The 24,140-nt window shown below is 38.1% G+C and overlaps 3 protein-coding genes and 2 pseudogenes across 3 annotated transcripts; 4 read left to right on the forward strand and 1 right to left on the reverse strand.

Annotated features, from left to right (window-relative positions):
* Positions 1 to 384: 384 nt before the first annotated feature.
* On the forward strand, positions 385 to 3,452 carry LOC137734806 (uncharacterized). The gene is made up of 10 exons (XM_068474088.1): positions 385 to 657; positions 740 to 815; positions 928 to 1,025; positions 1,224 to 1,325; positions 1,454 to 1,540; positions 1,731 to 1,847; positions 2,012 to 2,115; positions 2,258 to 2,397; positions 2,491 to 2,627; positions 2,750 to 3,452. Exons 1-10 carry the CDS (start codon positions 436 to 438, stop codon positions 2,930 to 2,932), a joined length of 1,266 nt encoding a protein of 421 aa, XP_068330189.1. The 5' UTR covers positions 385 to 435; the 3' UTR covers positions 2,933 to 3,452.
* A 403-nt stretch (positions 3,453 to 3,855) lies between these two features.
* LOC137734063 (serine/arginine-rich SC35-like splicing factor SCL30) lies at positions 3,856 to 6,687 on the forward strand. The gene is made up of 8 exons (XM_068473322.1): positions 3,856 to 3,986; positions 4,108 to 4,282; positions 4,389 to 4,466; positions 5,415 to 5,579; positions 5,665 to 5,705; positions 5,892 to 5,958; positions 6,057 to 6,233; positions 6,403 to 6,687. Exons 2-8 carry the CDS (start codon positions 4,116 to 4,118, stop codon positions 6,521 to 6,523), a joined length of 816 nt encoding a protein of 271 aa, XP_068329423.1. The 5' UTR covers positions 3,856 to 3,986; positions 4,108 to 4,115; the 3' UTR covers positions 6,524 to 6,687.
* Positions 6,688 to 7,655: 968 nt separating this feature from the next.
* Positions 7,656 to 10,231, forward strand: LOC137735598 (16 kDa phloem protein 1). Its single transcript, XM_068475028.1, has 5 exons — positions 7,656 to 7,909; positions 8,527 to 8,592; positions 9,169 to 9,307; positions 9,594 to 9,729; positions 9,841 to 10,231. Exons 1-5 carry the CDS (start codon positions 7,843 to 7,845, stop codon positions 9,901 to 9,903), a joined length of 471 nt encoding a protein of 156 aa, XP_068331129.1. The 5' UTR covers positions 7,656 to 7,842; the 3' UTR covers positions 9,904 to 10,231.
* A 3,880-nt stretch (positions 10,232 to 14,111) lies between these two features.
* Positions 14,112 to 16,826, forward strand: LOC137733336 (uncharacterized; annotated as a pseudogene).
* A 94-nt stretch (positions 16,827 to 16,920) lies between these two features.
* Positions 16,921 to 21,265, reverse strand: LOC137735544 (AP3-complex subunit beta-A-like; annotated as a pseudogene).
* Positions 21,266 to 24,140: the final 2,875 nt, after the last annotated feature.

The following is a 24,140-nucleotide window of genomic DNA, read 5'->3' on the forward strand; positions in this document are numbered from 1 at the left end:
ATGAATAATAGTATATTATTTTATTAATTCTTATATCATTCACGTATTAATCAGTTGACATGAAACATAAATACGTAAACTCGATCATGATCCGTTGCCACCCTCTACCATGTTAAGAAATGCTAAGAGGATTCTCTTAGAGTGAGACTCTTCTCTACCACCTCATAATTTAACATCAACTCTTTTGTCAACATTATAAAATATTATGCAAAACACATGAAGTGACATTGTTCCACTTTTAAGTGAGTACCTTTAATATTTCTCTTACCATGGTTGGGGGTCGAGACCCAATTTATGGGCTTGATCCAACTTGGGCCTAAAGCCCATATCAAGTCCAATATCAGTAAACCGCTGAGGTTTTAGCCACACCACGCTCTTTCTTCCTCTGCTTCATCTTCTTCATCTCGCGCGAAGCCAAAAACCCAATACAGCACAATGATGACAGCCTCATCAACATCGCTAATTCAGCGCGTCTGCGCCGTTCCTCTCGCACGCGCGGCCCGCACTCGCGCCATGGCAGCGGCGAGCATGAACCTGTCCACCACCACCTCCACCACCACCACCACCGCTCCCTCCCTAGCGAAACGGGCCGACCCCCAAGTCCTCCTAGGCTTGTCGGAACCGGAGCTCCAGCAGCTCGCAATCGACTTCAGTCAGGTAAACAAGCACAAAATGCTCCCAGTTTGTTTGCGCAGAATTGAAAGTTACTGAATTTCTGTTTCTGAAAATTTATCTACAGCAAGGCTACAGAGGGAAGCAGCTCCATCATCTAATTTACAAAAGAAAGATTAAAGATATTCAGGATTTCAATCAGGGTAACTTTCTCTCTCCATCTCTCTCTCTAAAAAAAGATTTTTTTTTTTCTTTTCTGGGTTTTTTTGTGTTTTGTGGGGCAATGCTAAATTACTGTGGGGTTTTGTGTTGCAGTGCCTCTGGCATTCAGAAATGAGCTTGAGGAAGCTGGATGGAAAGTTGGGAGGTCACCCATTTACCAGAGCGTCACTGCTGCTGATGGCACTGTCAAGGTAATTTCTTGGAAGATGGTTACTGGATAATTCTGAGACTTTTTTAATGGAATATTTTTTGTTGGGATATCTTTTTATAACTCGATTCGAAGTTGAATGGTTCCCATGGATCATGATTGTTTTTAAAAGGGGGCCGTTTGATTGCCAGTAGATAATTTGTGGGTTAGCGGTTAAAAGTTGTGCCCTTGATGCTTGCAGTTGTTGATAAAGTTGGAGGATAACAGATTGATTGAAACTGTTGGCATACCAGTTAAAGATGAGAAAGGTGTGATGCGCCTTACAGCGTGTGTCTCATCACAGGTGATTTCTGAGATGAGATTTAGCCATTGAAATAAAATTTCCCTGCAGTTATGTTTTAGTATTGGTTTTGTGCATGGTTCACTGCAGTGCAGTTCGTATAGAATTTCTTATTAATTTGGGTGAAACAGGTGGGATGCCCTCTTCGTTGCTCTTTTTGTGCCACGGGAAAAGGAGGATTTTCAAGAAACCTCAAGAGGCATGAAATTGTTGAGCAGGTATCAACTGTCTTTTCCATGCTCTTATTTTCAAAATCCGTTATGAGCAACGGCTGTTTGCATGCTTGCTTGTTTATCTCATTTGTGCAAAGGCAAAATTGAAATTTTATGTAAGGGTTACCATTATTGTATGCTAATACATAAGCAAACTCAGTATACATTGTAATTCAGGATACCTTCTATTGTCCAGGTTTTGGCTATTGAGGAAATCTTCAACCATAGGGTGACTAATGTGGTGTTCATGGGAATGGGTGAACCGATGATGAACCTGAAGGCGGTTCTTGAAGCGCATCAGTGTTTAAACAAGGTGCCTTTTCAACTGTATCTTGTGATTTTTTGTAGCGGCTTCATTTCCATGTTTTATATATAGAATCAAGAACTTGACTTTGTGACATGATTATAAATATGCAAAAATTGTTAACATTATGATCTAAGTGAAAGCTTATTTATGTGGTACTTTATTTTCTACAGGATATTCAAATTGGGCAAAGAATGATCACAATTTCTACAGTGGGGGTTCCAAATACAATTAAAAAGCTGGCATCCCACAAACTTCAGTCGACATTGGCTGTCAGGTATATTATTTTTAAACGGGAATGACTTGTTCGTATTTATTGGGGCATTTTTGTTGAACTGCTTGTTCAGAAAAAGAAAAAGAAAGGGAAGAGTTCTGAAGTTAAACCAGTGCTAAACTTTTCTCATACTATTGTGCATCAGCCTGCATGCTCCTAACCAGAAGCTGAGGGAAACAATTGTGCCAAGTGCAAAAGCATACCCTCTGAGTGCACTGATGAGGGATTGCAGGGACTATTTCACTGAAACCGGTAGACGGGTTTCCTTTGAGTATGCACTCTTAGGTACTGGAATAAGATTTAGGATATTTATGTTTGTCTCTTTTGATCCCTGTGTGCTTACTTTAACAACCTGACAATGATTTTTATTTTGAGTAGCTGGAGTCAATGATGCGGTAGACCACGCAGTAGAACTTGCAGAGCTACTCCATGAGTGGGGACGAGGTTCTCATGTGAACCTGATACCATTTAATCCAATAGAAGGCTCTGAGTATAAACGTCCATCCAAGAAAGCGGTATGTAATTTTGTTTTTAAACATAAACACCTCTTTACTCCAATATTTGCTTTTTTGTTAGTTTAAATCGGTTTTTGATTCACCTGATTTGTTGTGGTTTCTGACAAAATTTCATTTGGCAGGTACAAGCATTTGCAGCTGCTCTGGAGAACAATAAAGTAACGGTCAGCACACGTCAAACAAGGGGCTTGGATGCAGATGCAGCTTGTGGTCAGCTAAGAAACAAGTTCCAGAAGAGTCCTTTGCCCGTTGACTCTGATAACTTACAAACTGATGAAGATGCTCCAGTTGCAGTTGCATGTTGACGTCGTTGTCAACTGTTTGCTCCTCTGTGCGGTGGGCTGTACGCCACACATTGCGTGTTCTTGTCCCTTCATCTCTAAGAAACTTGTTAAAAGTGTTGTTCGAAGTTGGAGGTGGTCTGCATCATCTACTTTTGCTACTGGTAGAGCGATATTTTCCCTATATGGAGTGTGTTGGTGCGGAAACCAACTTTCTCCTGTACAGATTCGGATGGTTGGGGAGAAATGTTCCGCGTCTCTGATAACGCAGCGATGTTGGTTATCTACGGCTCGCGAAGGCACAAGATTATAGCACTTCCTCCTCCTTCTCATGGCTTGAATGGTTTTTCATTGCTCATCATAAAATTGCATAATTTGGTGATTTTTTTTTTCATTTGAGAAAGAAATCTAGAACCTTGAAGGGCCACTTTTTGAGAAGTAGGAGGACCGCCAAAGGATTAAAATTTTTTACTGTTGTGATGTTGAGGAGCGCCTATGTAAATTGAACATGCATTGACGATTGACGAACCATTCTAGTTAAATACCATCAAAGACATCTTCAAATGATTGAAAACTTAGTGAAGATTTACGAGTGGAAAATGAGTGTAGAACACTAGAAAGCGAAAAAAAAAGAGAACAATTTCAAGTATACCCCGTGAACTACATCTTACGATTTGTGAAGAAATAAACAATCACTTGCCTTCGCATAGTAATATATCTTCTTCAATTCATTTAATCCGACGGTGAAAAATTTAAAAAGATATGTGAAATGTAAAAATAAGTATATGAATATCACTATTCTAAAATTTAATATGTGAATGTAAATGATTGTACGAAAGGAAATAAAGGTTCAAAAAAACTGGTCAGGGAAAACCCGGCCCAACGGCCCATCAAAGTACGTCATCAGATGGAGTGTCCGAACCAAAGAGTGGAAGCTGCGAGCCGGCTCTTAAAATCAGGGTTGCGATTCGATTGTTTGAAACAGTCTCTCTCTTCAGAAATTTCAGATCCAAAAAGTACAATTTCTTCGAAGCTCTCTCGTTGTTCGTACGATTCACCGTCTTCAGGAAACTTACAGGTAATTTCTTCTCTTGAATCTCTTCACCCGATCAGAAAAATTGACAAAACCCTAATTCCAACGGTTGTTTCTTCTTCGTGCTATGTGATCTTGAAACCAATCGAGTTGGGTACTTTTGTAGTGTTGGATATGAGGAGGTACAGCCCACAGTACTATAGTCCTCCGAGGAGGAGCTACGGCGGCGGCGGCGGAGGAGGAGGAGGAGGAGGAGGTGGGCGAGGAAGGAGCCCCCCAAGAAGGCGCAAGGAGCAGAATAATGGAAGTCTTTTGGTCCGGAACATTCCTCTGGATTGCAGGTCCTGTGAACGAAAAGTTTGGATTTTTTTGTTTGATATATATATATTTTTTTGGTGGTTTTCACTGTTCTGTTTTCTGAAATTGGGGTTTTGTTTAATTTTGCAGAGCTGAAGAGCTGAGAGCTCCCTTTGAAAGATATGGGGAAGTTCGGGATGTCTACATTCCCAAGGACTACTACACTGGGTGAGCTTTACTTTTGTCAATGCTTGTTCGTGTGTCGATAATGGTTTCGTAGGTGATAATCTTGGAAAATAAACCTGAGCTTGCTATGTTTGACAAGTGAATGAGCACTGCCTATATCATATAAAAGCTTCAAATGGATGAATTCGTTTGTTTGAAGTCGACGTCAATTTACTTTTTGTGCTTATACTTCATGCAAGTGAAACTCGGTTGATAAGCACGCTATTTGAAATTTTAGTTCTTTCAGATTCTGTACTTCCTACGTTGTTGGCATCCTTCCTTAGAATGTGCAATGTATGTGGAATTTCGTAAACTATTTTTTTTAAATATTTATTTTCCACTTTCATAGTGAATTTTTGAACTGGTTTGTCAGGGGTTGTGTTGGTTTGAAGTTTGAACTTTGAAGTTAAAACAAGTCCAAGCCTCACATTTGATGAAGGCCTACTGTTTATCGTTGCCTAACATAGTGGTACTCCAAGCGAGTTAGGAGTAATGTTCAAATGAAGAATCTTCTTTTTTATGAAGCGAAATTATATAATTACAACAATCCAATAGAAGTTTGGTGAGGACAACGTTGATTTCAAGTGCTTCTTATAATCACAAGAATGTGAAGAATTTGTGGCCAACGTTGATTTCAAGTGCTTCTTAAAGAATGAGAAGAATTTCCAAGTTACTTGCATGTTTTGAAGTTGCCTTTCATACTTGACTATAAAGAAAAGGTCAGCCACTAAGCTTCGATTTAACCTGCTTTACGTAAATTCAGCATCCACTTAGGTGGAAGTGCTTCAGAGCTGATGTAAGATATGTGAAGAAAGGTATATTGAGTAATGACATTGTGGTGGTAATGTACTATGCTGAATTTGAAAAGTCACTGCTTTATACTTCCGTCTTCGCTCACTCTTGATTTCTGCTGCTATGTACTGTACTAAGCTTTTTTGAACTTCTATGTAGGGAACCTCGAGGATTTGCATTTATTCAGTTTGTGGATTCTTATGAGGCCGCAGAGGCTCAGTATCATATGAATGGGAAGATTTTTGCTGGGAGGGAGATATCTGTGGTTGTTGCTGCAGAGACAAGGAAAAGGCCGGAGGAGATGCGCCAAAGGACTAGGGTTAGGTAGTTTCTGCTATTCTCTCTCACTCTCTTATTAAATTGGTTCTGTATGTTTGGAATACCAATTGCCTGTTTTACTTTTTTTCAGAGAGCCATCAGATCATGGTGGAAGACGATCATCTTATTATGGTATGTTTCTTCTGACAGTACAAGTAATATTCATTACGGTTTGCTGTTTCTGGCCATAGGAAATCTGGGGTTCCTATTCATTGCTGAAGTGAATAATCAAATCAGCTGAGAAATGGTTTGTTAAATCTGCGATGCCATTTCTGTTAAACACTAATCACCATTCTGTATCTGATATGTCTGTCACAGGACGTTCACGTTCTCGTTCACGCTCTCCACGCTATCCATCAGGTTCTAGAAGTCGGTACCGCTCAAGGTAAGCTTTGAAGGTGACGAATTTCCCTGATTTCATTTTATATTAGTTTTGGGACACCCATTGATCCAGGTGGATACATTGGCAAATAACTTTCTCAGGTCCTATTCTCCTGCTCCAAGACGCCGAGGCGACTCTATTTCACCAAGCAGAAGGCGGCGAGACAACCCAAGATCTCCCCGAGATCTTCCACCGGTGCGAGATGGTGATCGCAGACCCTATTCTCCAGGTTATGACAATGTTGCTGGACCAAATGAAAACGGTGATGGGTATGACAAGTGAGTTTCCAATTGCTTCACTTTTCTAGCTTATACTGCAGGTCTCTCAATATGCATTATCTTTTGGATGATGCCGTTATTATGAAGTGGTTGATTTTTTTTTTAGCATGTACCCGAACGTAATGCTGATCTTTTATGTTGGCCGTATGTTCTTGTTATGCTGTTGTAGGAAACCTATGCGCGAAGACAAGGACGGAAGAGATCACTGGAGGTCTCCTGATAGAGCATCAAGATCGCCATCTGGATCTAGGTCCAGATCTGCTGAGTTATCACCTGCGCGCAGCAGATGAGGAAAAAGGCTGTCATGTGAATGCATCAACTTCGTTCAATGATGTTTGGAAGATTTTTGAATTTTTTGGGTTTGTAAGATCAGTATGATGTGCTTGAGTAGTAGACTTGTGTGCGAACATTTGGAACAATTAAAACCTCGGTTTGGTTTCTTTGGACCGCCAAAGTTCTATGGTTTCATTTGATGCGTCTTAAAAATATGGTTTTTTTGTTAAAATGAACAGTACAATGAGCTTTTCGTTAAAGTTTCTTAATATTAATTTGTACGCTGGACAAATCCGCTGCTCAATTGATAGAAGCATGCTTATGTAATCAAGAAATTTGAAGAATGCGAAACTGAAAATGGCAATGTTGGTTCCATCAAGTAGAACATCTGTTCGAGCACTGGTTGTACAGAATCATGGTTGCGTCACGAGAGATACAGACACATGCTTGTATAGAATCATGTCAAGAGATACAAGTATATGGTTGTACAAAATCATGTCAACTCCACGAGAGATACAGAGACATGGTTGTATAACTACTGATTTGGCAGAAACATGATTGTACTTTCATAGTTTTAGTAAAATTATTGTTAGCGGTTTAATCTTCAGCGCAAAACACAATTTCGGTAAGTCACTTTGACCAGGGGCGGATCTACTTTGAGACAAGGTGGGTCATATGACCCCCGAGCTTAGAAATCCTCAATGGAAGATTTGGGACCGTTGGTGCTTCCATTTGAAATTTGAGATACCATTGAAATATGCCCTCTAATTGCTTGACGAATTGCCTCTATAGACTCTGAACATACTCACTCGGCATATGTTGGCATATGCTATTACGTTCAAAAAAAATTGCGCTATCGTATTGACTCCTTCAATAATATTTTATAGGTCCACCACTTTTAACTAATTATGTCCATAAGCAAATGTATCATGAACATAACCCTAAACCTACATATAAACGAGAAAATCAAGTATATTATGATGTAGTTGTATTCTTGTCAATGTTTTGGGTTGGAGAGACCAAGCCCTTATTTTAATGTCAAGGTTGTCCGAGTAAAAAAGTGCACCCGCTTTGCCAAATCCATAGCGTATGTTATTTGTTTTCTCCCCATAAATTCAAATGTGTATCCATAATCCACTTGAGGTTTGAGTTAATAGGCGCCTTGAGTTGACCGCCCGTCGTGCAAGAATCCACTGCCCTCTTTTTAGTATTATACATAACTTGGAATCCTTCGTTACAAATACGTCAAAGCATTCATCTTTAGTACAAGAATTCCATTGAAATTGAAATTCCCATTTCTCAGAAGTGAGAGAGAGAGAGAGTTAGAGAGAGAAAGATGGCAGTTGGGTTACTGGAGGTGAATCTTGTGAGCGCAAAGGGCCTCGGAGACACCGATTTATTCAGTATAATTTTCTCTCCTCTTTCTTTTCTTTCTTTTATTAGCAATATGTTGTTCAAATTAAACCTCAATGATTTGTTCATTTGTTTGAGATCGTAATTAGTTGAAGGCATTCATAAACTTTGATGGGGTTCTTCAAAATTTTGATTTCTTGTGTTTTCTTCCCAATATGCTCAAATACTTAATGCTGTTTTATTTTATTTATTTATTTTAATTTAGTCAACCATTTTGCTCTCCACAATTTGCATTTTCATCTCCAGCTCATTCGTGAAACGTTCAAAACTTCAAACAATTTAAAATCAACTTGTACATGTTTCAAGAAACCCGAAATTTTCCGGATTGCTTCAAAAATTTCGGTAGCAACTGTTAAAATGTACACATATTTACCAGGAGAAGTGGTTGTTTTTTATGTTATTGCTACGAGATCTGGCCTACTCCAACCCGTCACCCTACCCGCCCGCACCACTAAGCTAACGCCGGTGGCTTACAGAAGTGCTTTTTGGCTCTGCTAGACATGTGCATCAATTTCTGCATGAAAAATTACTTCTTTTTTGTTGGTTGTTGTTGTTGTTGTTCTGAGTCTGGAATGATTGTATTCTAACACAAAGTATGATTTCGCAGCTCGTATGGATCCGTATGTTGTGATGCAATACAAAGGCCAAGAGAAAAAGAGCAGCGTCGCGAGAGGTAACTTCTAAAGTTTCTAATTCACCTCCACTTGCACCGAACATCTTTGAACAAAGTGCTTTTCGTAAATCTGGTTTCTTGAGTTTTTGGAAGAACAAGGCAAGCCAACTAAATAAGAACAATTGTTGGTATAATCTTGTAACAACAAATTCAAATCTTATTTACAAATACATTCTATGCTTTGTTGCGTAATGCATCGAACTTAACTAACAGTAAACTTTTTCTGGCACAACCAGAGCAGATAGATTACTATTAGATGGCAAATCTCCCCTATACTCTACGCTGTTTGATCCGATCGGCGTATTAATATGTTGGTCAAAGCTTTCTCCTTCCCTTTTAACTTGTAATTAATTAAAACGGCGTGGCCAAGTTGCTGAAGTACTTAATAAACTCACGGCCTGCAAGTAAACGCTTATATAATTAACCAATTACATCAGATGATCACGGCACGAAAGCCTTGCTTGTTATATTAAAATTCACATTATGATACATAATCATTGTGGCAACTTCAACTTTCGTGTTCTGTTGTGCGTAAACAACAAAGAGTAGATGTACTGATTTGGAATGGTGATGCAGAACAAGGAAGTAATCCGGAGTGGAACGAGAAATTTACATTCAGGGCTGAATATCCAGGGTCGGGGGAGCAGTATAAGATCACCCTCAAAATCATGGACAAAGACACCTTCACTTCTGATGACTACATCGGCCAAGCAACGTAAGTCAAAATATTATTATTTCAGATATAATTTGATTTAGAGCTCAGATTCTTAATTACAATAGATTACTGTGATCAATACACAAGTACGTTTTTGTTTTTATATTAATGAATCTCAGCCTAAACACGAATTTTTTAAAGTCACGTGATGTTACTAATCCACGTGTTATAATATGAATGGATGAAACGTGGTACAAAGACCTATCTATTACCGAAAATAGATATGTTCTCCTTAATTCGTTATGACTGATATATATGGAAGATCAAATTTGGTCTTAATTTGCAGGATATATGTGAAGGATTTATTGGCACAGGGAGTGCAGAATGGAACTGCAGAGTTACATCCTCTTAAATATAGCGTTGTTCGCGCTGATAATACTTATCGTGGGGAGATTAAAGTTGGTCTAACTTTCACTCCGAGGGTAACTTCTTTTCGCTTCATTTTTTTTCCCTTTAAGTCTAGTACAACATTTTCAACATAACCAATTCTTGTTTGATTGATGTGTGTGTGGTTTTTTTGCTGCATTTTACAGGTAGAGCAGGATTATGGGGGACAAACGTTTGGAGGATGGAAGCATAGTGCTGCACATCAATAGAGAAACAATACTTCCGCCGATGGGATTGCATAGCAAGGTAGAGTTTCAGCTTGAATCTGGGCTGACTCCCGATCTGTGGGACTCACGATGACCGTAGTTAAGCTCCTTTAGAGAGGATTTTGGGGCATAGCAAGGGCTGGTGTTGCTATGCCTAGGCTTATTTCCACTTTAGTATTTGTTTGTTGGGGGGTCTTGAGCCTCCTTGTGATCTCTCAAATTCATAGGTTTGGAAGCAGAATTTATCGAGTATTATGTCGTTTCTCTTTTTTCTGGTTAGTTGTACTCTGTAATCTGTTTGTAGATGAATAAAATTATGTTTGAAATTAAATTTTCGATGACCCTAGTCCTTTGCCGCATCTCCTCCGGCCTAGGCATAGCAAGTGGTGCGATACTTGTGTTAAATAATTTACAACTTAAATTATAAAACTTCTCTCCACTTACGTAATAACTGTGCCGGCCACAATGAAAAAAATATAAATCAGAAGAAAAGGTGGTTTTGGTTCGGAAACCGAACTTAAATGGGCTTTACCGAAAATTAAACCGAATGGTTTAGGAAGGGAAAAAACCAAAATCGGACCTGATTATTTCGGGTTAAAGAAATTCGGTAAAGGTTCTTCAGCCCAATTTTAAGTTGCTTTTCAGCCTAAGTTTGCTTGGCTTCTGAATCTTTTTTCTTTTTTATTTTTTTTGCCAATTCACATACAAAATTCTACAACTTTTATTTTTAGTAATTTCTTATAGATTTTGCCACTTTGCTTCAAAACATTGGCACAACTTAGAGTGTTATGAAATCAATTTACTAACTTAGTCATGATAACTCTTAGTTCAAAGTTCAAGCAGTTGATGAGTATTGGCCCTTTAGGCCTCTTTCCCTTGTACATGGTCGACCCCTTCTCCTTGTATAAGCTTGACTCATTTAGATGATTGACCCCTACCACTTGATTTTGAAATGGCTGGTCGTGGAGGTAGTGAATGGCGTCATTGAATTTGAGGTGGTGGAGGCAATGGAGGAGCTACCATTTCTCTTTTGATTCAGATACTCACCTCCAAAATTAGACGCCCCTACATATAACAACAAATCGCAAATTATTTCAAATTAGTATATTGTTGTTGTTGTTATTATTATTATTATTATTATATAGCAAATTCAATCTATTGAATAAAAAATAAAAACATGAAATTAAATACTTTACTTACTTTTCTCTAACCCTTTAAGTTTCTTGTATAATATGAAATTGTCAATTGTAGGCTCCTTGTAGAAACAAAATTCATTCCCCTAAGTGAATTATGAATACACACTAAAGTCTCAATCATTGTAGATGTTAAGGAAACTCTAAAAGGATCAACAACCCACCCACCAAGACTAAAGACATTCTCACTAACAACGGTCCTATTAGGAAGAGCAAAAACATCTTTAGCAACCTTATTAGGAGTTAGATCTGTACCATAATTTCCTTTCCACAACATCCTTTGCAAGTTTGCAACCTTCTGCTTGAGGGAGTGTAGGTATTTGGCTTGTTTGTTTTCGGTTACCTAAGACCTTAGATATACTAGATTGGCTACTAGACCCTTTCATTCGAAAAATGCATAATGATATATCAGAATAATCAGTTTAACATATATAAATAGGGAACTTTAATGAAAAGCTCCAAGTACTGTTCACTTTAAAGAAAAATCACATTTTTACACTAAAAAGTCAATCCTGGTACTATTCACTTTATCATTTATTTTGTCCTTATCATTAAAACTCAAAGTTTTCAAGTATTTTTCATTAGTTTAACATATATAAATATCATATTATTAATTAAAGTTAAAACAATCAATAATAACTATAATTTTTGCAGCAAGCATAATGTTTCACTAATCTTGTATTTTTGGCACCAAGCATGATTTTCGATTTGGAACAACAAGCAACAGCTAGCTAATGACTGTTGGAGAACAATTCAGAAATAAACAAAAATAACAGAAATAAACAGAACTTGAAATTCTAATATTTTATTTACCAAATATACTTGATGTGCAGAATGAAATTATACAATAAATACATAAACTAATATAAAAATATCAATGATACTAACTTGATCACAGAAGGTAGAGGCTAGCCTAAAAGCTATGTCATTCGAACAGTATTTTCGTCACACTCTTGTGCTTGTGGTTCTACAACGTATGCTCGACCAGGATACAACTACCAAATTCTACAACCCGCACTGGATTATAGAACTCTAGCGAATTGCTTTGTGTGTTTACTCTCTGGAAATTTTGTACGGAAGATAAGGAGGAAGAAAAGATGATTCTCACTTGGATACTGTGATTACAAATATATAGGCTGTTTCACACTCTTTCAAATACATGTTCAGTGTATTTGAAAACACACAACTCTTTCTAATAGCTGTATCTTTTAATCAAAAAGTACAACTCTTTCTAACAGCTGTGTCTTTTAATCAAAACGTTTTTTAATTAATAAATTAATTAAAAAACTTAATCCGAAAATTAAAATTAATGAATCTGATTAATTTTAAATTCCAAGGCCCAAGATTCCAAGGCCCAAGACCCTTGTCTTGATTAATTAATATTAATTGTATTTAGGTTATATTATATTCAAGCCTAATCCATACAACCCAAGCCTTCAATCCATTTCCAAATGGTCCAAGTTTTAATTGCTAAGAAAAAGGAATAAGCCTATATAAAGGCTTGTGAAAAAATACTATTGACCAATGTGGGACAAGAGGGTCTCAAACTCCAACAATGACAAGAAGCAACAGGAAGTTCAGTTTTTCAATCTAATGTCAGCAAGCAAGCAACCAGAAGTTTAATGGCAGCAAATCCAATGGCAAGCATAATGGCAGCAAATCCAATGGCAAGCATAATGGCACAATCAAACAAGATGTCTAATCTTGGCGCCAAGCAACAACAATTCAACGACCATAATTTAAAACAGTTGGCAGCAAGTAAGCAACAACAATTCAACAACCATAATCTTGGCAGCAACCATTCAACAATCAAATCATCAAATCATAGAAACCTAACCTCAATATATCAAGCAGATCAATTTGCAGCACATCAGTTCTTCACTCGTCAGCGGTCCAACTGTAGCAGATTTTGGAGATGTGATTGGAACTGAGTTGTGGTGTTGTGGTCAATGGTCTGGTGTCGCCGGCGTTTTGATAGCCGGAGAAGTTGCAGTGGTGAGGTCGAGAGAGAGATGGCGTCGGAGTCGAGAGAGAAATAGTGAGGTCAGAATCGTCAAAGGGTGAGGTCGAGAAACGAACAATTGAGATCCAATCTCATCCGAATCCAACGGCCACTATTAATTTATTTAAATATAAAATTATATTAAAAACATTATTACTTCGGTTTGGGATTACCAAACAAACGGTCAAAAGAAATTGAATAACAACAAAATATTTTTCCACTAAATGAAGTCAAAAGAAACCGAATACCATACTAAATTTTTTGATGTTTTTCTATTTTTGGTATGCTTACTAAAACTTTCGATGTTTTTCTATTTTTGGTATGCTTCAGTTTCGGGGGTTTATGTTCGAATTTTCGGTTTTTTTTTCCAGCCCTAGTTAAATATATTCTCTGCAGATTTTTTTTGCTTTTCCAAATTTGGTATTTTTTTTTTCTTGTCATGGACTTCACGCCCCCACCAGCCTCCTCCAGCAGTTGAAATTAAATGAAAATTCAATTTGTAGAAAAAAGAGAGCATGGGATTGCCATGCACTTCCCTAACAACAACAATAATGATAAATAATTCCAATTGTATACAATCACTGATTCACAATCTTAAAAGATTATTCCACCCCTGTCAATTAGCTTTCGGTCAAGTAATATTTTCCTCCATTAAGCTAAAATAAGTCTTGACTTATATACATCACGAAAACAGTACACAATATATATTTGTGATAAGTTCGATAACTAATTATGTCAGCGGAAAAAAAAATTCTTGCACCACCACATTCTCATTTCTCATGAATTTCAATTTCCCAATTTTCCCTCCTCCTTCCCTCTCAATCTTCTCAAATCTCAACCTCCCCCTCTTGTTTTGCTACCTACCATTAATGGCACCCACGACGTCACCTCACTCTTTCTTTTTAAGCACCTCTCCGTGCCTCAGTAACAGTATAACTTCCAATATTCATGCAGCGTGCAGCCCTCAAATTTTACTTCCAAACTGTTAGTAGTAGTGATCTTTGCTTCTGGAAACAATGAAATTAGAAGACTTTCTAATGCAACGAAACGAGGAGAAGCAGAGAAGACTTGATCTTGAGGAAGAGGTGATGATGGTTATACAAGTTTTTTGCCCTTTTCCGACGTAGAATTTTGTGTAACATGTTAGGAATTTGTCACATAATTAGCTTGACACAGTCAAATTCTTGTGCGTTTTTACAGGTTAAGAAATTGCAGGCAAAGTTGGAAGGAGAACAAACACTTGGCAGGTTTCTGCATTGTGCACTTCATGGACCTGTTCAGTCTCATCCACGTCTTTTGTCCTTGCTTCCAGCTCAGGTATTCTTCTGTTGTCAAACTGTGAATCTGCCGGTTCGGTCAAGTTGATTCTTGCATGAACATGCCGGTCTAAATTCAGTCTGACAATGGCAGGTTGGTATCAACATATTTTTCATGGCAGGTTCAGGAGCTGTTTTCGGAGCTTGCAATGGTAGAGGAAGAGATAGGTCAACTTGGCAGAAAAGTCGAAGAGCTGAAACTGAGGTTGTACAAAGAAAGGGAACAAACAAGAGAATGGAAAGTGCATATGTGGCAATTAGGGCAACAGAAGCAGTTGTTGTGTAGAGTGGGAAACCAGTCAGTGGTAAATGACGAGAGATGCAGATCGGAAGCTTTGAGAAATTTGAGAAAAGAAAGAAGGTTGAAGGATAGAAGAGCATCTGTGGGTTCTGCAGCAGATATCCCAAGGCGGAATTTCAGAGTCCGATGGTAAACTGCTCGTTTAACAGAAAAGGCCTCAGTGATATTAGTAATCGAACCACTTACCTTACGTTGTATTTTATTTTGTAAGATTTTCGACATTAGTAATCGAACCACTTAACTTACCAACAGTCCGATTTTACTAGATGCCAACCCCATCAAAATCATGTATGCAAGACGTCTATTCTTTCTTAAAGGATGAACGATTTCCAACTTAGGTTATAAGAGTAACCGAGGCTTAAACCTGTAACCAAAGTGATTAACCGATCCGAGACTAGAATCCTCAAGTTTTAGATCTTAATGTTGATTGAATCATCGCGACACTCTAAAAGGCTAAAACAATCAACCCGTGTCAATAAATAGGATCGAAACTTAAGATTACTGAGTAGAAATGAGCGTTTCTCAATGTGTCCGTTCGTTACAAATAAATAATTATTGGTTGTGTGTTTGAACGGGAGAAACTGCTGAATTGTCAAGGAGGGTAAGTGGGAGAAGCAGGAACCAGGGCAATGGAGAAAATGATCTGAAACCAAATGAACTCTCAGAAGAACTTCTCAAGTGCCTTGTATGCATATTTCTTGAACTGTAACAAACATCACTGGACAAAGAGGGATCATCCGTTGTCCCAAAGCTTTCTCTCTCCTGCATGAACTCGAAAGGGCTCATTCCGAAGACCTCATCAGCCACAATTTTCTTCAACTACAACGCCTCGTCCAATGCCGACCCTTACTGCATATTGCCTAACTTAGCCGGCACTGTCAGGGACATTGGCCCGTATAAGAACTTTATCCAAATAAGCTGGTTCGATGTCAGCCGCTTGTCTGAGTGTTTGATGGAATCGAAAAGTTGAGGTCAATTACTTACTTGACCTACAAGCATTGTCAAAACTGGAAAGCATGGTTTTGATGACATTTTTTTTGTGAATTCAGGAATTTGATGCATCAGCTGTGTGATGTGGACCTCACTTTCTTGACCTACAAGCAAAAGTTGGCGTTCTGGATCAACATCTACAATGCCTGCATCATGCATGTACTGTAAGAGATCTTAAGCAACGTTTAGTAAAAGACCGAAAAATCCGAGAATGATATGTAATGGGAGGAGAGCTTCTATTTCTTACCAAATTTCAGGCATTTCTGGAACATGGGCTGCCTTCCACACAGGAGAAACTGCTGGCATTTATGAACAAGGTACACCAATTCTGGTATTCGTAGAAAAAAACGTAAAACTTTCAGTTGGGAGTGCAGATGGCTAAAAGATGAGTTTAGATTTATAGTTTTCAGATAATACTGAGACTAAATGATCCCGTTTTCGTCTAGGCTGCTCTGAATGTCGGAGGCAGAGTGCTGAATACTCTGGCTAGCATTTCATTCTCCGCCATCCATCTGAATCGAAACATGTACGTGAAACAGATATCAAAACTTGAGCTCTAACTGCACCCTCTCTTTTTTTCATATGTTTTTTTTCCTGATCAATTTACATCCCACTGGGTAGGGGCCTGCCTATGGGAAGGAAATGCTACTAAGGCATGCCTATGGTCTTGGATACCCTGAACCTTGCGTCACATTTGCCCTTTACCGCGGCAGTTGGTCCTCACCGGCAGTAAGTAGTGCCTAGCTCTCCCCTACTTTATTTCACAACATTTTTCTCCCTAAATTTGATGAAATTAAGCTCTGATGTGCGTGCAGCTAAGGGTTTACACCTCCGACGACATAGTCAATGAGTTAGAGAGAGCGAAACTGGAGTACTTGGAAGCTTCAGTGGAAGTCACAAGCAAGAAGAAAATTGTGGTGCCCAAGCTTCTTCAATGGCACATGCTCAATTTTGCAGACGGTATGGAATCATTGCTGGAATGGATTTACAGCCAACTGCCGCGGTCTGGTTCGCTGAAAAGATAGATAATCGAGTGCTTGAACGGAGAAACAAACTCTCCGATAAGCAAAATGGTGGAAGTCCAACCTTATGAATCCGAGTTCCGGTACTTGTTGCCATTGTGAGCCAAAATAACAAGAATTGCAGGATGGCATAGCGTAGCTTGAATGTCATCGATAAATCGCAACGTAGCTTGCTCATGCTAACGATTAATTACCGTGCAAAGAAATTAACTTGTGATTAGCTAATAACTTTTGTGCAATTCAGATGGATTTGAAGTACATCAACTTTTGTGTCCTAAAGCTTACAAATGGTACAGGCTGAGAATCAGGTAAAACACTTTCCGAGCGAAAGAAAATGAATTCGAGACAAATCCGCGAATAAGTATAATTACAAGTGGGCATGAGAGGGCTCAACTGAGAAATTTACGATCCTGTTCAGAAGATTCAACCCAAATACTGTTTCTTCACAGTTCACTTTAACTGATATTTCCAATGGTTCTGTACATCTACCTTCGACAGTAACGGTTATCAAGCAGGGGACAGAGGTGCTCAAAATCTTGCTGCTGAATCGTAAGCACAAACCTGTTGCATCATCAAGCTTCGCTGCAACTGGCAAATCAATGGATACAAGATGAAGATTTGCATTGCTAAGCATCTTCAATGCAAGACTTCGACAGATTACGAGAAATTTGTCTTCTACCAATGAACTGTCCTTGTCCAACTCCTTGATGTGATCAGTGAAGATGCACCTGTTGAAGAAAACACAACATTCAATATAGAATACACAGCAAAAGACCGAACGCGAAGGGTTGTTTTGGAAACTATGATAAATAAGTTAGAAATTTGTCTATATGACATTCGAAAAACAAGCCAGTTTACCTTCTTACGCATTCAAACATTCCACGCAGTTGAGACCCCTTATTTGTAAAGGCTTCAACATCCATAGGAAGAGCTTTTACAAAGTATCCAAAGTCAGGCCGCAATTTAATAGGATGCCTCTTGCCGTTACAATATAAGGTCAGTTTTAGAGGCAAGAGGTGGTGATGGAAGCGGACCTGGATGCTTCTTGTCATTGTCTGGCCAGGTTCCAGAGAAGTGATTTCTTCTATAGAAACCAGATTTGGCTCATTATTTTGAGGTATCGTAGAGCTGCGGTATCAAGATAATTGTAACAAAAGGTATATGATAACTGACATAACCAACATCCATCCAAGAATAAAATAAAATAAATTCAGAAGAAAACTGGAAATTTAGATTAGCATCATATCAGACAAGTACAGTTAAATTACCTTTCATCTGAAAACGAAGCTCGGTCCACAGAATCCTTGCCTGTGCCAGCCTCCTCGTCAACCAAAGTTACATCAGACATGGTCTCCTTTGAACAGTTCTTGAAGGAAACTTCTATACATATAAATCGAGGAGAGATACTTGATATCTCAGATGAAAACGAATAGTCAACCTTTAAGCCATTTCCATTCACAGGGTCCAAGAGTGGATAGCTTTTACGTCTAAATTGACCTCCGAGGTCCCCGATGGAGATTCTTGCTGAATATGTACGGACTTGACTTTGTTCTGAAGTATTTGGGTTTGAAAAACCAGGTTGGTCATCTAACCATGATTCTAAAGCTCTATTTGACAATAATTCCCCAAAATCAGAAGCAGACTGAGAAGCTCCATTTTTCCTTTCATCTGAAAACTGAATCAACTGATGAGGATCATCATCACCTTCACTAACAGAACCAGCTTCTTCACTGCAATCACTGCCACTTGAATCCACATTAGAACGTTGCGAACTATAACTAGAAGCAACTTCCTCATCCACAGATTCAGAAGCTGAGTCCTCATTGTCTGTAACATATTGGTCACCATTAGTGACTGCCTCTCCAAATTCATTCAGTCTGGGGCCATCACTGCGCAAACTACAAGGCTTCGGGAGAGGTTCATACCCAGGAGCAGCACGAAGTACTATCTGCGATTAAGAGACAGGAAGGTAAAACCGGTGATCAATGGGCCCATGGGACACTGGTTTCTTTTGTTTTCCAAACAAGATTTCTGCCAGGAGACGTGAACTATCTTTATGTTGGGCCAGACAGTTGGTTTCCTCCTCCAAACCTTGAGAATCTAGATAAGTTGAAAGAAGTTTCTTTAAGAAATGAGCTCGGTCACGAACATCATAGTTTAAGTCGCATTGGGCCAGCTCCAACACATAGATTAAAACCATTTTGATTGTCAACAGGCCATTCCCTTTTGTCCCCAATAAAACCTACAGAACAGATCACCTCAACATTTAGAAACAAACATAATGATATTTGCCACATTTACTTAGAGAAGACCACCATGCAGTAGTACCTTAACAGCGGTATTACAAATCTGAAGCTTTGTTTCCACTTCTTCAGAAGCAAAGCACCGTGCATGATACTTGAGCACTGTAGCTAACATACTTGGGATGAGATCACCTAAAGAGTTATACTCCCCCACCATCCAAACAACCATAGCACGCGCAGCAGGCACCTTTATTGAAGTTAAACTTCAAACCAATTGAATAATAACCTTGAAAAGGCATAAAAGTCCGTTAATAAATGCCCAAAAAAACCCAAAAAACGAAAGACAAGGTAACAAAGAATCGCATACTACACTAGTAAATCCCGAATATGCCCTGACTACACATCTAATGGCAGCAACTCAGCAAAAATTTTGAAAATACCTTTTCATGACTGGGTGGATCTTGCTGAATGATTGACTTTATGGACATTATTGCTTGAATCAATATATCTGCTTCAGCATCCACAGACCCAAACTCACCTGTTGTAAGTTCTGCAAAATTAGATAATAATTCAGAAATCAAAAAGCAAAGTTTTTTCAACTTCTACACACAACAGATAGTTAGTCACAGACGCTGTCTGGTCAAAGCCAATAGAAACTCCAAGCATGGATTTGACATTTCTGGAAGTCTTTGAGCACATATTCCAATTCTAGCAACAGTGTCAGTGGCAAATCTCCTGTCTGGGTCTCTAATATAACCCTAGCAACAAACAAAAACAATAAGCAAAGCTTACATGCCTTTCATTTTATAAATTTTAACAATCATAAAAGTTTGCAATTCTCAAATAAAGTCGATGATGCATGGTGAAGTCTGAAAGCCAACTACGCAACTAATAAATCAAACATAAGGACTGAAAAACTTAAAATACACCATCCACACACATGCACTTAAAGTATGAAAAATCTAGTATACATGAGTCTCTGTCGTAAGAGGAAAGGCAAAATATAATTTCTTCAGGAAAAAAAAAAAAAAAAAACCTGAAATTCTTTGAGTATAAATTAAATTGATGAATCTGTAGCGATGTAAGCCAGTATATCCAGTTTCAAAGCTTTAATTTGATATGAATCCGAAGCACATATAAAGAAATCTTCAAAGTATGGAGAGAAGAGTGAAGTAATTGCTTTGGCCAACACTTGAATGTTACATAAAACCTGCACTGGTCAATCAATACAACAATCCTCACCATCTTACCAACTGTAAACAAAAGAATTTTTATGAAATCTCAACAATATATGAGTTCAAGCGGTCACGTGCATGCATCAATAAATTAAAGAGTACTTCAATGTTACATACAAACCAATTAAATTGTAAGGAAATGTTAACTACCACGTATTTTGAGGCATTAGAATATCTTAGGACGAACAATAGTGGCTTAACGATTCTTTTCAAATCCTCCACCGGCGCCATAATCCAATGTACACCAGCAGCTGCTAGTACAACTGCACTATTATTACTCCACAACAATGGCAATGTACATTGCAGCAGGATCTTCACATCATCATTATTCTTTCCAGATGTCAAACTAGCATAATTAAATTCAGAGGAATCTTTATTCATGAAACTTAATCGCGATAAATATTCAGCTGGTCCTTCAATATAACAATGGGACACAGCATTTGTTAATTCAGACTCATAAAGATCATTACTGTTGCCATTGTCATCCAACGCAGAGTTGGTATCTGAGCAATCCTTTTCAGATCGATGATTCCAAGTTCCATGCAAAGAAAACATAATGGATTCCTTTACAAGCCCATGTCTTGCAACTACATATCTCAAAAGGATTCCAATTAAGACTATTTTACCCCATTCTTCCACATCGGGAAGAACCTCACGTAACCTTTTATAATTCCTTCCAATCAGTGACAAATTATTTGGACAAACAGAAGAGAAAGCAGCAGCAGCAGCTCCAACGACACAAGGGGAAGAGTCATTCAACAATATTCCAATAATCTGAAAAAGAAGACCATTATATGAGAGAATAGCCAGCAGATCATATGATTGAATCAAATGAACATCAACATCTTAATGATATGAACTAAAAATACAACACCAAAATCAAACCTCTTCAATCCCCACAGTATTCTCCTCCAGGCGCAAATTGTGCAGCTTAGGAAGCGCATTGGCCGCACATTTTCTAACATACACATACGGATCTCTAGCACATTTTCCTGCCGCAACAAGAACCAATGGTGCAATAACGTGTAGCCGGATTCCCGCCATTGTTCTCAGTGCCCACGCCCTCACCAACGGCCGCACATTTTATAACATACACATACGGATCTCTAGCACATTTTCCTGCCGCAACAAGAACCAAAGGTGCAATAACGTGTAGCCGGATTCCCACCATTGTTCTTAGTGCCCACGCCCTCACCAACGGATTCAGATCCCCTAAATCCTTCTGAAAATAATTAATCGACAGCAATGCTTCGTTCGGACACCTGAATTCAAGTAAACATCAAAATTTCGAAAGCAACAGCAAAAAAATTAGCTCAAAATTTGAGTAAAGATTCAAATGAAATCAAAGAGTATTGAATTCAGCTTACATTTGAGCATAATGCAACAAATACAAGTAAACGAGCTTCTTCACTTCCAACGACTGCGACGCTACGTTCTTCACAACCTGCGATTCCAATTCAACCGAAACGAAATTCAAATTATAAAATTGATTGCTCCGATTTTTCAAATTATATATCAATTTTTCGGATTCGAATTCGACAGTGATGAAGTTGGAGAGGGACCTGAGGGAGGAAATTGGAGACTTCGAATCCCTGGGCGATGAGAGCGAGCAATCGTTTGAGAGCCTCGGACTTCTCGGAGTCGAAACTGCTGTCGAGAAGAGGAGCAATGCTGACGTCGTCGGGATCGTCGTAGAGGTGGGCGTCGGTGCCGATCCGGAACACCATTGTCGACGCCTTGCTTAGAGACTCCGCCGTTGCTCCGAATTGATTGAACATCTTCATCCACGGTTTTCTGGTGCTCCTGAAAGCTCACTCGTCTCTGTGAGCGTGTCTGCGAAGGCGACCTGGCAAATGGGTCGGATCCGGCGCGTTAAATTTTATTAGCGGGTTGATGCGCGCCTAACCGATCAGCTGAAACAGTAAATATTGAATTTTTTTAGTGAACATTAGAACTGGTTCTTGACTTGCACTTTAGTTTAATTTCCACGTCTCTCAACTAAAAATTTATTAATTGAGATCAAATTTAATAAAATGTATAGTATTAGTCTTTTTCGTTAGCTAAAAGTTTTACTAACGGACTAATGTTGCACATTTTGTTAAATTCACCGATTTTAATTAACGAATTTTAATTGAGGGGCGAAACCTAAAGTGTAAATTCAAGGACTAATTCTATATTATATTTTTAGTAGAGTGATAGGGTCATTAGGTTAAATACTCAGTTGTTAGGAGGAATTTGTGACAATCGAATCCACATCATGATTGTTTTTAGCAACTGCGATTAAACGTCATTTATAATAAATATTAAGTGTTACTATGTCAGTCATATGTTATATTTCTCACTCACTCTATATTTCTAATATGGAGTAAATTGTAGCAATGGTTCCTCAACTAAAAATCAATTACCGTTGGTCCATCAACTCATCAAAACGTGCAGCTATGATTCTTTTTGTCAACTCTGTTAGAACTTCCGTCAAAATGAGTCACATATGTATTAATGGTCCATCAACTTTAATCCAACTAGAGAAACGATCTCTCAACTTTAATCCAATTGGAGCAATGGTCCCCCAACTTTAACCCAATTGTAACAATGGTCCTACCAATATAACTCATATTTACAGAATTCTGACGAAGTTGACGAAAATAAACATAGTAACATGTTTTGATGAGTTGAGGGACCAATGGTTATGGATTTTTAGTTGAGAGACCATTGCTCCAATTTGTTAAAGTTGAGGGACCATTACTACAATTTACTCTTCCAATATGAGAAGCAATAACCTATAAGCAACATTTGCACTCCACCCATCCACAACGTAAGTGTTTCAATACACGAAAATTTAAGTATGTAAAGGTCACATCTCGTGTGTCGATGTAAAAAAACCAAACATTGACTACTAGACGTTAAATTCGCACGTGCATGGTTTAATAAACTGATTAAGGAGAGAAAAAATGTGTTGCAAGTGAAACGCAAAGATGTCAAACGCGTGAGTCAATCACGAGTTACTTGTACTTGTCTGACAAAGTTAGAAAACAGCAAACCTAGAACGCACATAACGTATCTTTTTTACTATAGTACTTGCTCTCTCTCATCCGCTGTGAAAAAAATAAATGACTTGAACTCTTTTTTACAGCAACGATCACATTTGATCGGAAACTAAAATTACACACATCATAATTATATACAAACAATGAGTAAATCAACTTTGAATCCAATATATTATACATACATCTTTGTCATTAGAACAAAACTATTTACTTCAATTCGACATGAAAATGGGATGCGAAAGAGGTTTTGCATCCCCTACTAGAAATGCTCTAATTAGGGGCTCACTTAATCCTTCCCACACCATTTCCATTGCTAATACACGTATGGATGGCAATAGAGCGGGTTGGGCTCGGACGTTCCACCCTGCATCTAAACTCGTTTATCCAAATCCGAAGTCATAGAATTCCCGCCACTTCGTATTACGGTTTAATGATATTCTTCTTCACTTGTAAGTGAGAGGTCTTAAGTTTAATTCTCTTCAAAGACGAATTTGAATCATATTATTGCTAGCCTACTGTGAAACTTAGCTTACTTCCCCACTCCCTTAATGTAGATAATATCATTTGTTAAAATAAAATAAAAAATTTGTAGAATCCTCAAACGAGTTTTCCTTGTAACTAAACTCGTCGGATAATAGATTTTCCATATAATAACGGGTTTTCCATTACAAATTTACAATAATTATATATTGTATATCTATTTAAATTAATTAAATAGAGGATTTTAGATAAAAATAAAATAAAATAGACTACTGATGTTAATACAATTGATATAATGCATGAATAATATTAAATATCTTCTTTATCATAAAAATATTTATACATTTAATAATTAATAAGCATCATATAAATCATAATGAATAATAATAAAAATATGATTTGATAATTCGCTTC

Source organism: Pyrus communis, chromosome 5, assembly GCF_963583255.1.
Source record: "Pyrus communis chromosome 5, drPyrComm1.1, whole genome shotgun sequence".
NCBI classification, from domain to species: Eukaryota; Viridiplantae; Streptophyta; class Magnoliopsida; order Rosales; family Rosaceae; genus Pyrus; species Pyrus communis.